The 15,452-nt window shown below is 41.1% G+C and overlaps 2 protein-coding genes across 5 annotated transcripts in view; one reads left to right on the forward strand and one right to left on the reverse strand.

Moving 5' to 3' along the window:
- Nucleotides 1–197, reverse strand: part of QRSL1 (glutaminyl-tRNA amidotransferase subunit QRSL1) — a 28,763-nt gene extending 28,566 nt beyond the window's left edge. For 2 of the 3 annotated variants that reach the window (XM_040238564.1, XM_040238563.1), the window contains exon 1: nucleotides 49–175. Coding sequence is in view for 1 of the 3 variants with exons in the window: in XM_040238562.1 (XP_040094496.1) it covers nucleotides 49–72 (24 nt within the window). In the remaining 2 variants the exon portion in view is untranslated. Of the gene's footprint in view, nucleotides 1–48 lie in introns of all 3 variants that reach the window. The other variant, XM_040238562.1, reaches the window with a different exon arrangement.
- A 65-nt stretch (nucleotides 198–262) lies between these two features.
- The window catches only part of RTN4IP1 (reticulon 4 interacting protein 1), a 53,056-nt gene continuing 37,866 nt past the window's right edge, over nucleotides 263–15,452 (forward strand). The window contains exons 1-4 of one of the 2 annotated variants that reach the window (XM_040238566.1): nucleotides 263–968; nucleotides 5,678–5,829; nucleotides 9,817–9,885; nucleotides 10,949–11,073. In XM_040238566.1, coding sequence (XP_040094500.1) covers nucleotides 695–968; nucleotides 5,678–5,829; nucleotides 9,817–9,885; nucleotides 10,949–11,073 — 620 coding nt within the window. In that variant the 5' untranslated portion in view covers nucleotides 263–694. The remainder of the gene's footprint in view (nucleotides 969–5,677; nucleotides 5,830–9,816; nucleotides 9,886–10,948; nucleotides 11,074–15,452) is intronic. The other variant, XM_040238567.1, reaches the window with a different exon arrangement.

Genomic DNA, 15,452 nt, shown 5'->3' on the forward strand with positions numbered 1-15,452 from the left:
CCCGAATCTTCCCGACCTCTTGGGCCCTCAGCAGACAATTCGACTCACTTCTCGGAGGGTCCGGCCCAACATGGTCCTCGTGCCCCGTCTGCCACCACAGGGACCAGGTGACGAGGAGGAAAACAGAAAGGTCAGTTGACGCTGCTGGTTTTACATGGGCGCAGCCATCTTTGATCATCACAGAACCTATCAGCACCGAGTTCTCCGATTGGTCGAATTACAGCCCAAGGCAAATGATCTTTGCACACGATTGGCTGGCGACGCTAAGCAAGTTCCGAAGGGAAAGAGAAAGGGTGGCAAGGAGACTCCGGGCTAGGGTCGCGGCGAAAACTTGGAAGTGAATTTCTGTGAATTTCTGTGGCGTCTGGATCGCGAGAGGAGTCGGTTTCTCCCGCAGAGGGCTTCCGGGACAGGGCAGGATTTTAGGGGTTTTGTTTTTAAGGGGAGCTGGTGTAAGGGAGGAGGAGAATGAATGGCATACGGATTGGAATGTTAATTGGAGTATTTCAGATGTGAAGAGTAAAGTAAATCCATACTCTTCTTTGATTGCTCCATTAGTCTGTCTTCATTTTAAAATTCTCAGCTTTGAAACCGGCCAGAGTGTTTGGGAGAATTTGACGGAATTCAGGTGTGAGGGTTTGATCCCGTTTAAGTGCCTTTTAATTAGGGCACGTAATTCAAACCACTGTTTACAATGGGATTTCTGAAGACCTGTGTGTTTAGAAGAAATGCATGCACTGCGGTTTGCTTCTGGAGAAACCAAGTTGTACAAAAGCCTTCAGTTCGAAAAATTAGTACTACCTCTCCAAGAAGCACTGTCATGCCTGCTTGGGTGATAGATAGATATGGGAGTAATGAAGTGCTTCGATTTACCCAGAACATGATGATACCAATGATACACTATCCAAATGAAGTCATTATCAAAGTTCACGCTGCAAGTATAAATCCTATAGATGTTAATATGAGAAGTAAGTTTCAAAAGACATTGCTCATTACCTTTTTTTTTTTTTAAACTTGAGACAGCCTCACCAGGGATCAGTTTTAAAAGATTAGTTGTTATTGACCACTTTGAGGGGGGGTTAACACAAAGAAATGGTTTAGGGTTTTGACAGTATCTCAGTGGGTATTTCAAAAATTTTTGAACTGGCAATGTCCATGGTATGCTTTAATCTTTTACAAAATATAAGTTTGAATTGCTTCCAATGCTACCTTAAAAATGTAAATTGGGACTTGAGAATTGTATCCACAGCTAACTTTCTGGTACACTTTGCTAGGAACTTTATGATATTCTGAGGTCCATCACAGGTTTTAAAGGTATGGTTATGTTTTCACATCAGTTCAGAATTTGCATTTTCATAGTAATTTGTGTTTGCCCTTCCACTACTCCCAGCTTTTTCTAACGGTCCAGTGGACAAAGCAGCAGAACAGGATGGCAAGAGAGGGACACAGTACTCTTCCTCATTTTGTTGTTTTGTTCTGCCCTTGGAAGTTAAAATACGCTTTTCTGTTGTGCTCTATCTTCAGTGGAAATAATGTTATCTTAATTTCTCCTAGGGGTTATTGACAAAGCTGGAGTGCACTATATTCCTTATGCAGTTATTATAGTGCTGAAAAGATTGATTACTGTTTGTGAATTACTTTAACTTTGGAAAATAATGACAAAAAATGAGCAATTGAAATGTGGCTAGTCTGAATTGGGATGTACAGTTAGTGTAAAATATACACTAGATTTCAAGACTTAGTAAAAAAATGAGTGTTAAATGTCTTATTAATTTTATATTTATTATATATATATTTTATTATATGTTGATCTGATAATATTTTGGATATATTAAGTAAAATATTATTAGCATTAATTTCACTTTCTTTTCACTTTTTAGTGTCCACTTGAAAATTTTAAGTTAGCTATGTGGCTTGCATTACATCCCTGTTGGACAGTGCTGATCTAGATATATGAGGAACAGCTATTACACATTTCTTTGTGGGGAAAGAGATACAAGTTTAAATGATTTTATGGTGATTGCCCCATGAAATATACACTTGTATTCCTTTTGTTTGCTTAGAATAGTTGCTGCTGCTAGGTGTTTCAGCTTATTCTGTTTCCACTGGGCATGAAGATAATTTAGTTTTTATCAGAATTACCTTTTTTTTCTTTTTTTAATTGTTGTTCATTTTTGGTTGTGTTTGGCCTCCCTTGCTGCCCTGGCTTCTCGTTGCGTTGGATGGACTCTAGGGCACTTGGGCTTCGGTAGTTTTGGCAGTGGGCTCAGTGGTTGCAGCTCCCAGGCTCTAGAGCACAGGTTCAGTAGTTGTGGCATGTGGACTTACTCTGTGGTATGTGGGATCTTCTCACATAAGGGACTGAACCCATGTCTCCTTCATTGGCAGGTGAATTTTTTTACCATTGAGCCAACAGGGAGACTCCTATTGGAATTATCTTTAAGTGGCAGATTTATGCCTAGTGAGCAGTATGTATTTGCCGTCTCCTTGATTATAAGCTCGTTGAAGGTAGAGCCCATGCCCTGTCAAGTATAGCCTTTTTTGGTGTTTCACATATGTAGTTGCCATTCAGTCATTAATGTCATTTTATATTTTCATTCTAATTTGATTACAAAGTAAAATGAATTTTGTTAATCCTTGAGCAATTTTTAAAAGCATTTTGTCTTTGTTTAGATCTGTTAACACATTATTGACCAGGGGATTTTTGTAGAAATCAGTGCCTGTGACCAGCAATTTTATTAAACATCTCTGGTCAGTAATGTTCAAGTGACAAAAGACATATTAATACATCTCCAGTCAGTAAGTTGTTAACTTTTCATTTCTTTGAATGCGCACGTACAGTTTATGTATTTGTGTTACATTGTACATTTTAATTTCAGTAGCATGGCTGAATCTGGACTTTCTTGGCTGCTATTTAATAACAGATTTTACTTTTATATAGTATTCTTGAGACATCATAGTTTTTTAATGACTTGACTGGATAATATTATTTGTAGTTATCCTCTTTATTTCCTGCCCATGGATTCTTTTTTGAGAATGTATGATTACTATTGCAGAAGATACCTGAAATGGTAGCTTGGAGAAATGAAATTGTAAACTATAGGGAGCATTATTTCCCTAGACAAGAAAGCAAGGACATGTCTATTTTGAAAGATGAAAGCCACCTATTTTTCTGGAGATGGCTGCTGTTGTTGGATATAAAATCATATAAATAGGTAATAAGTGAATTATCTTAAAATAGAAAAAAAAATCAGCCAACAGCATTATACCTACAAAGTTTGCTTTCTTTAGATGAGATCAAACATTTTGAAACTGATGGCAGATTTAGGATTTTCCAGGTCGTTCCATCTCTGAACCAAACTGATCACCTCTAACAGTGACACAAAACTGCTAAGGTTCCCCATTCACTGTCTCCAAGCAGATTCTCAGTTCCTAACTACCAGCTATTTCTGGATTTGGGACTAGTTTAGCTGGTACCAGTGAGCCAGGACTACTCAGTTGATATCCAAGTAACCGAGAAAACAGCCTTCTTTTGCAGGCTGTGAAGCTCAGAAAGGGACTGAAATGGTTTTTTTTTTTCTTTCTTTTGGCAGCTTGAAAATTTTGCTTGACTAAATTCCCACTTTTGTTGATCAAATCACATAGGAATTTCAGTGAATAATTGTTTTATTGTGTTTGAGAGATGGAAAAGGAATGTAAGACAGGAAGACTAAAATGTGATTTTTGTGAGTATTATATGGGAAGTTATTTTCCCCCTGGTAGAATGCACTCCTAACTAGCCAGCTGGCATGTATCTAATATCGGCATGGTGGCCATCAGCTTAGATTTTCTGGGACTTGCCCAACTTTAAAATGCTTTCTTCCATGTGTTTTGATTTTTTATTAGAAAAACAACTTCTGCACTCCCCTGTCAGCCTCTCTCCCTGTATTCTCTACCTCTTGCTGTATGGATTAAATGTCATTGTTCCCATCTAAGGCCAGCCCTCGACCAAGGTTCTAGACCCCATGCTTGCTCACCCACTCAGGAGCATTGTTTCAGCAATTGTCTCCTGTATCTTCAGTATTTCCCTTTCCACTGGATCACTCACATTGGCTGTTATTTCTCCACTCATAAAGAGCACCAAAAAAAAAAAAAAGACTTAAAAGTCCTTCAGTGGGCTTCCCTGGTGGCTCAGGTGTAAAGAATTTGCCTGCAATGCAGGAGACCAGGGCTTGATCCCTAGGTTGGGAAGATCCCCTGGAGGAGGAAATGGCACCCCACTCCAGTATTCTTGCCTGGAGAGTCCCATGGACAAAGGAGTCTGGTGGAGTACAGTCTGTGGGATCGCAAGAGTCGGACACAATGTAGCAACTAAACCACCACCACCCACCACCAAAAATCTTCCATCTCACTTTGCCTTCTCCAGCCACTGCCCCATTTTTCCACTCTTCTATAGCAATACTATCAATATTTGGAAGAGTTGAATGTTTTCATGGTGTTCAGTTCCTCATTCCCATACTGTCATCCCATGCCGTAACAACTGCTCCTAAAAAGGTCACCAAAGACTTCTGTGCTGTTGGATCCAATATTTTGTTTTGGGGGGGGGGGATTTTTTTGTTTCTTAAAGGTCTATTGGCAGCTCTTGACCTTGTTGAAAACTTTCTTCCCTGGCAGCAGCATCTGACTTCTTTAAATGGCCCTCTTCACTTGACTTTCTGGATACCTTTTCACTAGCCAAACCATCTTGGGCTCCTTTGCTGGTTTCTCCTCATCCTTAAGATCTGATGAGGATGAGTGAGAGAAAAGGGGAAACTTTCAGAATGGTTTAGTGATTCTGGAGCATAAATTGTGGTGCATGACCCTAAAAAGATAAGCAAGATGCTTATCTTGGAGAGCCTCACGTAGCAGAAATGTTCTCAGGAGGATGTCAAGCAGAAAAGATGACAGCAGACACTTTTGTGTCTTAGGAAAACCATTTTATGTGTGGATGATGTGTAATAAACTGCTTTGGATTATTATATGTAGCCAATTTATTTTGAAAAACAAGTGATCAGAGGAACATTTCAGTTCTGTTTAGTTGATTTTATGTAAATATTCTTGAATTAAAAAGATATATAATAACACAATCAGCCTGTTTTAGCATATTGGAGTTGATGCAGCCAAGTGGTTTTTTTCCATTTGGGAATCTTACACTTAACCCAAAGGTGTTTTAGAAACATTTTTTTGGAGACAGGGACAATTACTCATGGACCAGTGTCTTAGTATCAGATACTATACCTATGGCTTATTTATTTGCTTATTAACTTCAGACAACTTTGACATTTGTCTGCTTCACCAGACTTGGCTTCAAATGATTTCGTGTTGAAAAAGTTCATGAATGAATAAATTAATAAGGAAACCATCTTCAAAGACCAGTTCTCAAGACCGTTTCAGAATTAGATTTCAAAAAGTGATTGTTAATTAACTATAGTCCAATATAAAATTTCTTTAAAAGTAATTATAACTTTCCTAGTGATTTTCTTTGAAAGGAACAACACTCATTGTTTTTATGCTTTCCTGTGTGATGGTAAAAAATTTGTAAGATTGATTACTTTATAATCTACTTCTTGAGGATCTAGAATTGTACCTGGCCTGTAACTGTAGCAGTTTTGAAAGCAGCTCATTCTTTTGGAAGAAAAAAGTAAATTGTATCTTCTAGGTGGTTATGGAGCCACAGCTTTAAATATGAAACGTGATCCTTTACATGTTAAAATCAAAGGAGAAGAATTTCCTCTGACTCTGGGTCGGGATGTGTCTGGTGTGGTGATGGAGTGTGGACTTGATGTAAGGTACTTCAAACCTGGAGATGAGGTGAGTTATCACATTCCGCTGTTCCTTTTCAAAATTGGCTGGTTTCATTCTCCTGCTTTTGGAAGTATATTCCATATCACTGACCTTTTCTTCTTCTTTTCAACAAATATACTGAGCTTTGGCTGGAACCCTCCTTTTCTTGGTTCAGTTCATGATTCTCTTTTCTGGTTCTGTCACAATAGCTTGCTGTGCTTGAACATTCTAAAGCTAGTGCCTGAGAATTGCAAGTCTTTAGGAGATACATGGGAAAGGAGGCTCAAGAGGGAGGGGAAATGTACCTACTTAGAACTGACTCATGGTGTTGTGCAGTGGAAAGCAGCACAGCGTTGTAAAGCTTCTAAAGCAATTACCCCCAATTAAAAAAATTTTTTTAAAGAAAAAATATATAGACAAGTGCAAAAAAGATATGATTGGGACTTTTTAAGTCTTTAAATGACAATTTCTATCTTATGGGTTAGATGGTTTTGAAATAGCTAAAGGTTGATATAATCACCTGTCCCTTGTCACTTTGAACTTTTATACCAAGAAATTAAAGTCAGCTCATAATAATAGCACTGTTCCAGTTGTTTTTCATTAAAAAAAAAAAAAAAAACTAATCTCTGTGAAGTGAGTACAGTTAGGCCAGTCTACAGGTGAGAGTTAAGCTGTAAAGAGGTCCCACAGCAAATAAGTGATAGAATCCAGGATTAAAGCTCCAGAGAACATGTTCTTGCTGGTGTTCTACTGTTGCTGCTAAGTCGCTTCAGTCGTGTCCGACTCTGTGCAACCCCATAGATGCCAGCCCACTAGGCTCCTTGTCCCTGGGATTCTCCAGGCAAGAACACTGGAGTGGGTTACCATGTCCTTCTCCAATGCAGGAAAGTGAAAAGTGAAAATGAAGTCGCTCAGTCGTGCCTGACTCTTAGCGACACCATGGACTGCAGCCCACCAGGCTTCTCCATCCATGGGATTTTCCAGGCAAGAATACTGGAGTGGGTTGCCATTGCCTTCTCCGGCTGGTGCTCTAAGTATTGAGTAAATACAGCAGAATTTAATGCTGTCTTCCTCCTGTGTCGACATTTTAGGAATCAGTGAACTAAAATGGACTGGAATGGGTGAATTTAACTCAGATGATCATTATTTTTATCTACTACTGAAGGCAAGAATCCCTTAGAAGAAATGGAGTAGCCATCCTAGTTAACAGAAGAGTCCAAAATGCAGTACTTTGGAAGCAGTCTCAAAAATGACAGAATGATCTCCTCCAAGGCAAACCATTCAATATCACGGTAATCCAAGTCGATGCCCTGACCAGTAATGCTGAAGAAGCTGAAGTTGAACGGTTCTGTGAAGACCTACAAGAGCTTCTAGAGCTAACGCCCAAAAAAGATGCCCTTTTCAGTATAGGGACTGGAATGCAAAAGTAGGAAGTCAAGAAACACCTGGAGTAACAGGCAAATTTGGCCTTGGGAGTACAGAATGTAGCAGGGCAAAGGCTAATAGAGTTTTGCCAAGAGAATGCTCTGGTCATAGCAAACACCCTCTTCCAACAACACAAGGGAAGACTACACATGGACATCACCAGCTGGTCAACACTAAGATCAGATTGATTATATTTTTTGCAGCCAAAGATGGAGAAGCTCTATACAGTCAGCAAAAAAAAAAAAAAAAAAAAGACAGAGCTGACTGTGGCTCAGTTCATGAACTCCTTATTGCCAAATTCAGACTTAAATTGAAGAAAGTAGGGAAAACCAGTAGACCATTCAGGTATGACCTAAATTAAATCCCTTACAATTATACAGTGGAAGTGACAAATAGATTCAAGGGATTAGATCTGATAGAATGCCTGATGAACTGTGGATGGAGGCTTGTGACATTGTACAGGAGACAGGGATCAAGACCATTCCCAAGAAAAATGCAAAAAAAAGCAAAATGGCTGTCTGAGGAAGCCTTACAAATAGCTGTGAAAAGGAGAGAAGCAAAAAGTAAAGGAGAAAAGGAAAGATATACCCATTTGAATGCAGAGTTCCAAAGAATAGCAAGGAGAGATAAGAAAGTCTTCCTCAGTGATCAGTGCAAAGAAATAGAGGAAAACAATTGGAATGACTAGAGATCTCTGCAAGAAAATTAGAGATACCAAGGGAACATTTCATGCAAAGATGGGCTCAATAAAGGACAGAATTGTTATGGACCAAACAGAAGCAGAAGATATTAAGAAGAGGTGGCAAGATTACATAGAAAAACTATAAAAAAAGATCTTCATGACTCAGATAGTCATGATGGTGTGATCACTCACCTAGAGCCAGACATCCTGGAATGCAAAGTCAAGTGGGCCTTAGGAAGCCACTGCAAACAAAGCTAGTGGAGGTGATGGAATTTCAGTTGAGCTATTTCAGATCCTAAAAGAGGATGCTGTGAAAGTGCTGCACTCAATATGCCAGCAAATTTGGAAAACTCAGCAGTGGCCACAGGACTGGAAAAGGGCAGTTTTCATTCCAATACCAAAGAAAGGCAATGCCAAAGAATGCTCAAACTACTGCACAATTGCACTCATCTCACACGCTAGTAAAGTAACACTCAAACTTCACCAAGCCAGGCTTCAGCAATACATGAACCATGAACTTCCAGATGTTCAAGCTGGTTTTAGAAAAGGCAGAGGAACCAGAGATCAAATTGCCAACATCCGTTGGATCACTGAAAAAGCAAAAGAGTTCCAAAAAAACATCTATTTCTGCTTTATTGACTATGCCAAAGCCTTTGACTGTGTGTATTACAATAAACGGTGGGAAATTCTGAAAGAGATGGGAATACCAGACCACCTGACCTGTCTCTTCAGAAATCTGTATGCAGGTCAGGAAGCAACAGTTAGAACTGGACATGGAACAACAGACTGGTTCCAGATATGGAGAGGAATATGTCAAGGCTGTATATTGTCACCCTGCTTATTTAACTTATATGCAGAGTACATCATGAGAAACACTGGGCTCGATGAAGCACAAGCTGAAATCAAGATTGCTGGGAGAAATATCAATAACCTCAGATATGCAGATAACACTACCCTGATGGCAGAAAGTGAAGAACTAAAGAGCCTCTAGATGAAAGTGAAAGAGGACAGTGGAAACAGTTGGTTTAAAGCTCAACATTCAGAAAACAAAGATCATGGCATCTGGTCCCATCACTTCATGGGAAATAGATGGGGAAACAGTGTCAGACTTTATTTTTTGGGGCTCCAAAATCACTGCAGATGGTGACTGCAGCCATGAAATTAAAAGACGCTTACTCCTTGGAAGAAAAGTTATGACCAACCTAGACAGCATATTAAAAAGCAGAGATGTTACTTTGCCAACAAAGGTCCATCTAGTCAAGGCTGTGGTTTTTCCTGTGGTCATGTATAGATGTGAGAGTTGGACTATAAAGAAAGCTAAGTGCTGAATAATTGATGCTTTTGAACTGTGGTGTTGGAGAAAACTATTGAGAATCCCTTGGACTTCAAGGAGATCCAACCAGTCCATCCTAAAGGAAATCAGTCCTGAATATTCATTGGAAGGACTGATGCTGAAGCTGAAACTCCAATACTTTGGCCACCTGATGGGAAGAATTGACTCATTTGAAAAGACCTTGATTCTGGGAAAGATTGAAGGCAGGAGGAGAAGGGGACAATAGAGGATGAGATGATTGGATGGCATCACTGACTCAATGGGCATGAGTTTGAGTAAACTCTGGGAGTTGGTGATGGACAGGGAGGCCTGGCATGCTGCAGCCCATGGGGTTGCAAAGAGTTGGACATGATTGAGTGACTGAACTGAACTGAACTGACCTCCAATGTGGTTTGATTTGGTAAATCAGAATCGTCCTAAATAATACATTGATATCGTGAAAATAACTGTTGTTTGGTGGGTTGTGGACTCGTGCTCTTTTCTCATGGGGTGTGGGCTATGTATTGGGGAACACTGTCATGATTAGCTTTGTTTTAAAAAGATCTGTTTCTAACGCACAGTGTGTGTGTTTCAGGTCTGGGCTGCAGTTCCTCCCTGGAAACAAGGCACTCTGTCAGAATTTGTTGTTGTCAGTGGGAATGAGGTAACTCGCTGGTTCTGTGTTGAAATGCTGTTGGAAAGTAGAACAAAGAGTGACAACTATCTCTGACATAATTGGTGGTTTTTTGTTTTTGTTTTTTTTTTTGAGATCAGGTTCAAGTTTTATGGGTGGTTTCAAAAGAACTGAGAGAATAGGAATTTTAAAAAATATTTTTAAATGTATTGGATGTCATTTAAATAGTGCTGCCTGCCAGAGCAGTTATCTGTATCTTGTGGAGCAGGGATTTGTGAGATCTAGAAACCCTGCTGTGTTCTTTGGTTTTATCCTCAGTGTAAATTGTTGAAAGCAAATATACCAAATGGAGCGTACTGATTCATCATAAATGGAAGCATTGGAAGTATCAAGCTGTTTCAAATAACTTTCAAAACAGGAGTCTAGTCAAATACAGTCAGGAGGCCTGGCAGTTTAATTAGAAAGAAAGGGGTTAATAGTAAGAAAATTGGCTGCAGAAGGGCGAGCAGGAGGGGGAAAGGGGTATTACTGAGATTCGAAAAGCCTGGAAAGACTGTGCTGTATGTTCAGTTGTGTCCTACTCTTTGTGACCCCATGTGCTATAACCCGCCAGGCTCCTCTGTCCATGGGATTTTCCAGGCAAGAACACTGGAGTGAGTTGCTGTTTTCCTCCTCCAGGGGATCTTCCCGACCCAGGGGTCTAACCTGCATCTCCTGTGTCTCCTGCACTGCAGGTGGATTATTTACCCACTGAGTGGGAGTAAAGGAAACAGCTAATCACAGAAACAAATTAGAATGTATTTATGAGGGCTCAAGGTGTATTTGGGTTTGTTTCTGGCCATAGTTAGGATGAATGGGATTGTTGAATGTGGTCTTTTTTGTGAAGAATTAAACAGCTGTATCTAATAATGTAACCTATAAAACCTTACTGACCCTCTGCTTGGCAGATTGAGTCATTTGGAGAAATTCCTTAGGAATAATCTTAGAGTAGGGTTTATGATAATCACTGAACCTGGCAGAGTGTACATGTACTTAATTGTGTTCATAGGTTCACAAGTCACTGCTTATTTTTGACTGTTGTCCTCAAATCTAGGTCTCTCACAAGCCCAGATCACTCACTCATACTCAAGCCGCCTCCCTGCCGTACGTGGCTCTCACAGCGTGGTCTGCCATAAACAAGGTTGGCGGCCTGAACGACAGGAACTGCACGGGAAAACGGTGAGCGTCAGTGGTAGCACCTAAAGCTCCCTTTACTTTGGTGACATCTTTGCAGAGGATTTGTCAGAAGCATTAAAACTAGGCTCACTTACATGAGCAAAATTGTGCTAATGTTTCAAACAATTTCTAAAGAACTCTTGTGTCTGTTTTTTTGTTTAATCTCATTCTGTTGTATATAGATGGACGTTAGGAGTCTAAGCCTTCTAAAATGATGCAAAATTTTTGTATGTGAGTCTCTGGGAAGAAGATCCATAGCTTTCATCAGATTCCTAAAAAAAAAATGAAGAATGACTTACTTATGGTTTTTGAAGAATGATTTTGAGGCACCGGTGTTTTTTTCCTGCCTTTGCTAGGCGTGGCTCTCCCACTGGCAGGTTTCTATGAAAAACAGATACACAGCCCTTGAACACTGTTGTGCTGTCTTAGGCTCTGTGCTCTCTCAGGCTCCTTTAGGCAGTTCTGGGGCTTCCAGAACTTGCAGGTAGGTTTGTTGGGTTTGCAAAAATACGATGACAATGCTTTAGATGCTCTTGAGTTCATATTCAGGAACTTTCTGCCCACGTGGGCACTTCTTCTCTGTGAGTTTTATTTTAGGAGTTCAGCGAGGTAACACATACACAATCAGTGAAACAGGTTGTAGTCGAAAGGCACCCAGTACCTGGTGGTGCTGTTATTTAACAGTGTGGATACTGTATTCTTTGTGTTTCACAAAGTTGGCAGGGTAGAGAAAACTGATGATTTTATTATTTGGTAAGAAAACTAGAACCATTCAGTGATTGTGGTGAAGCAGAGGGTTGCAGGTGGAATTTTTCGTTTCTTGATTTCTAAAGGTTGTGCTGGAAAAAGAACTGAAGTTCTGTGTCATTCTCTACTCCTGCTGTTATGAAACACTGCACCTTACCTTTAAGTTTAGTGAAAGCTTAATAGCTGTTTTTTCTGAAAGCAGAGCAAAGGCTGTTCATCTAATGAGGTGCTATCCCTCATTGTAGAATTGAAGGCAAATATTTATTCAAAAGGTCAACCCTGTTTGATTTTTAAGCTTTTGGGCCTTATCATTCTTGAAGTTGCCATTTTGGCCCAACACTTTGTTTAAATTAGTTTGACCATGTAGATCTTTCTAATGGTTTGTCTCAGTTAATAACCTTGGAAAAACCATAGGCAGGATTCTTAGACATTTATTATTATTGTAGGCTCTGCGGTGACATTGATTCTTTGCTTTCTTTTTCCTTAAAAAGCATTCAGATTTCTATGCCTGCGTGACTACTCTGGGTAGAGAGCTCTCATTCCTTTGCTGGTTCGGGCTCTTTGGGCATACCTTTTTTTTTTTTTTTTTTTCTGGTATTCTGTAGAAAATGAGTTAGAAACAGAGCTAGCTATCTCTTCTTGTCGCAGTTGATCGTTTGCTTTGTGGGTATTATATTGTCTTCTGTTTAAGCAATAATGGCTTGGAACTGGGCAAGTAGAGGCCTGGGTTCCTCTCTCTGCTACTAACTGATCAGCTGCCCACATGCATGCATTTTACAGCCTCCGCTGTTTCCACCAAGGTACTGAGAGCAGGGCAGTGTAGGTTGCTGGGCGGGCTTTGAGAACTGGAAAGTTTTAGACCTTATAAAAGTGGTTTAAACGTTATGTTGAGTCTGTGCACACTGATTTAGCCATCTGTTTACCAACCTGGAGCAAAACCCGCTGTAAAGAGGCTCGCCGGCTCCTGTCATGGACTTCGGTCGTGTTGCCACCTGTGCAGTGGCTCAGAATGCCTTTGCTGTGAGTGGCAGTGGGAACCTGGTCCTTGGTGCTCTGGGAAATTTCAGTTGACTGAGATTACTGCACACGATGGTAATAATGCCTCCCTCTCCGACTGCTTGCTTGTGAGAGTCACATGAGAGATGTGAGCGCCTTAAACTACTGTAAAAATACTTCTACATGAAGAGATTACTGTTGTCGTGGGGTTTGACCTATGTAAACCCAGAGGTTCCAGTGTCCAAAGTGACTTTTTTCAGCTTGACTATCCTTTGTGATTGGTGGAGCATATTATGGCTTCTCTAAGCAGTAATTACTCCTTTACTATTAGCTATTGGCATTAAGGCAGTCTTTAGTTTACACCAAAGCAAGTCAGTGTTTGTCATCCAGCACCCACCTCGATGGTGTTTTGCTTTTCCTTTTTTGTTCTGTCATTATGTTTTTGCCACGACTGAGCATCAGTGAACCAAGGGAATAACTTAATATTGATGGTCTGTGTCATTTTTGCCCACACTTTGGTATCACTGGAGAAGGCACATGAAATGATTTCCTTGTTTTGAGCCCGTCTGTGGTTTCTTCATGTCTTACTCAGTAGGAACCCATGGATAGCTTAGAGTTCTCAAGATGAATAGAACTTTTTAAAAAAAGTGGTTACACCAGGTATTTTTGAGAAAGGGTTCTATCTGATGGTTGTATTTATCAGTAGTGTCATGCTCTGCCTGAAATACATCTCTTGCTGGAAAGTTATACTTCACTCTGTTTGACAGAAGTGTTAGCAAGTGTTAGAAATTGAACTATTCCTCCTCCACAAAATAAATGTCACTTCTAAATTGTGTATACCTGAAACTCAATGCAGTGGCTTTAGGAATGCTCTTCTTGGTTTCTTTTTTGAGATTAGACTTTAAGACAATAAAATTTTGTCATGGAAGTGTCAATTAGGTGTCTGATCGATTCTGTTTATAGACTTAGGCTGAAACATGGGATTTCCCCACCATATGCCTATTCCAGTAATCACACCAGCTTCCTTCTTTCTGCTGCCTTTACCTGCCTGTCCTTCACCCTCCTGCCCACCTGCTTCTCCCTGCTGTCCACCCCGCCACCCCTGGGGACTTTTGGGTTTGCATCTGCGCCTGACTGGCTTGTACGGGGGAGAGTGGACAGGGGAAGGAGAAAGTGTGCCTGCTTGAAGAACTCCTGGGGTTGGGGGGAAGTGGAGAAGGAAGGGTGCAGCCCTGGCCTGGCCAGTGTGCGGCGATGGGTCAGGTGTCCACCCTGGACCTGCTTTCCAGGGAGCTCTGAGGGCTCAGCTAAAGGAATCAGTAGAAAACTCTTACCTAACCATTGGTGGTTTACAGATAGTTACCACCCACTCCCGCCACCCCCTGCCACCTAGAAAACTCTCTTGGATGCACTGGAACCTCAGTTCCAGCCTGGCCAAGCAGCTGCAGGTGTTCTCATGGGTCACAGCTGACCGAGCTGTCAGCCCAACAGTACTCTTCAGTTCTTCCAGTGTGACCTCCGGAGTCTCCAGCACGGTAAACCACTTTCGTTATGCCCACTTTTCCTTAGTTTCAGGGACATTAGACACTGTTAGTTTTCTTCTGGTCTTTTCAGCCAGTTCTTGTCTGTTTAAAGGCCCCTTTATTTCTCCCCCAGCCCTTCACCCACTACTGTTTTCTGGCCATCCCCTCCTCTGTCTCCCAGGGTTCTCTCATCTGCTCCCAGCTTCTTTTTCTGTTTTGGTGATTTGCACATCCCTGTTTCCAACTCCAGCCTCTCTGCTCAGTCCCGTTCAGTTAAATGTTCCCTTTGTAGCTGAAGCTCAACTTGTGCAGAACAAGACTTACTGACTACCACCCTGACTCTTCTTCTGGATGCCTACTGTCAGTTAACTGATTTTCCATAAGCCAAACTTGGTATTGTTTGCCAACCCAGCTCCTCTCCCACTGCTGTGCTCTCCCTTATTGTCCATGTCATGTAAAATTTAGGATTGTTGTCAGAATTGGAAAAATGTCTTCCAGCTTTCTTCACAAGCTATAAAATTCCAGGGCATCTCACGTTTTCTTGTGCACTGAATAAGCCCAAAATACATTTTGATTGACAGCCTTCATTAACTGTTGTTCAGTCGCTAAGTCATGTCCGACTCTCTATGACCCCATGGATTGTAGCACACAAGGCTCCTCTGTCCTCCAGTATCCTGGAGTTTGCTCAAATTCATGTCCATTGAGTTGGTGATGCCATCTAACCATCTCGTCTTCTGCAGCCTAATATCTTCCCTGTGAAAGTGAAAGCTGTTCAGTTGTGTCCGACTCTTTGTGCCCTCATGGACCATGGGATTCTCCAGGCCAGAACACTGGAGTGGGTAGCTGTCCCCTTCTCCAGGGGATCTTTCCAACCCAGGGGTCGAACCCAGGTCTCCCACTTTGCAGGCAGATTCTTGACCAGCTGAGTCACCAGGGCAGCCCAAGAATACTGGAGTGGGTAGCCTATTCCTTCTCCAGCAGATCTTTCCGACCCAGGAATCGAACCAGGGTCTCCTGCATTGCAGATTCTTTACCAGCTGAGCTACCAGGGAAGCCCAAGAGTGGTGTTAAATGACAGAAATAATACAATTTAGTAGCAAGGGTGATGTCCTTTAT

Source organism: Oryx dammah, unplaced genomic scaffold, assembly GCF_014754425.2.
Source record: "Oryx dammah isolate SB20612 unplaced genomic scaffold, SCBI_Odam_1.1 HiC_scaffold_4, whole genome shotgun sequence".
Classification (NCBI taxonomy): Eukaryota; Metazoa; Chordata; class Mammalia; order Artiodactyla; family Bovidae; genus Oryx; species Oryx dammah.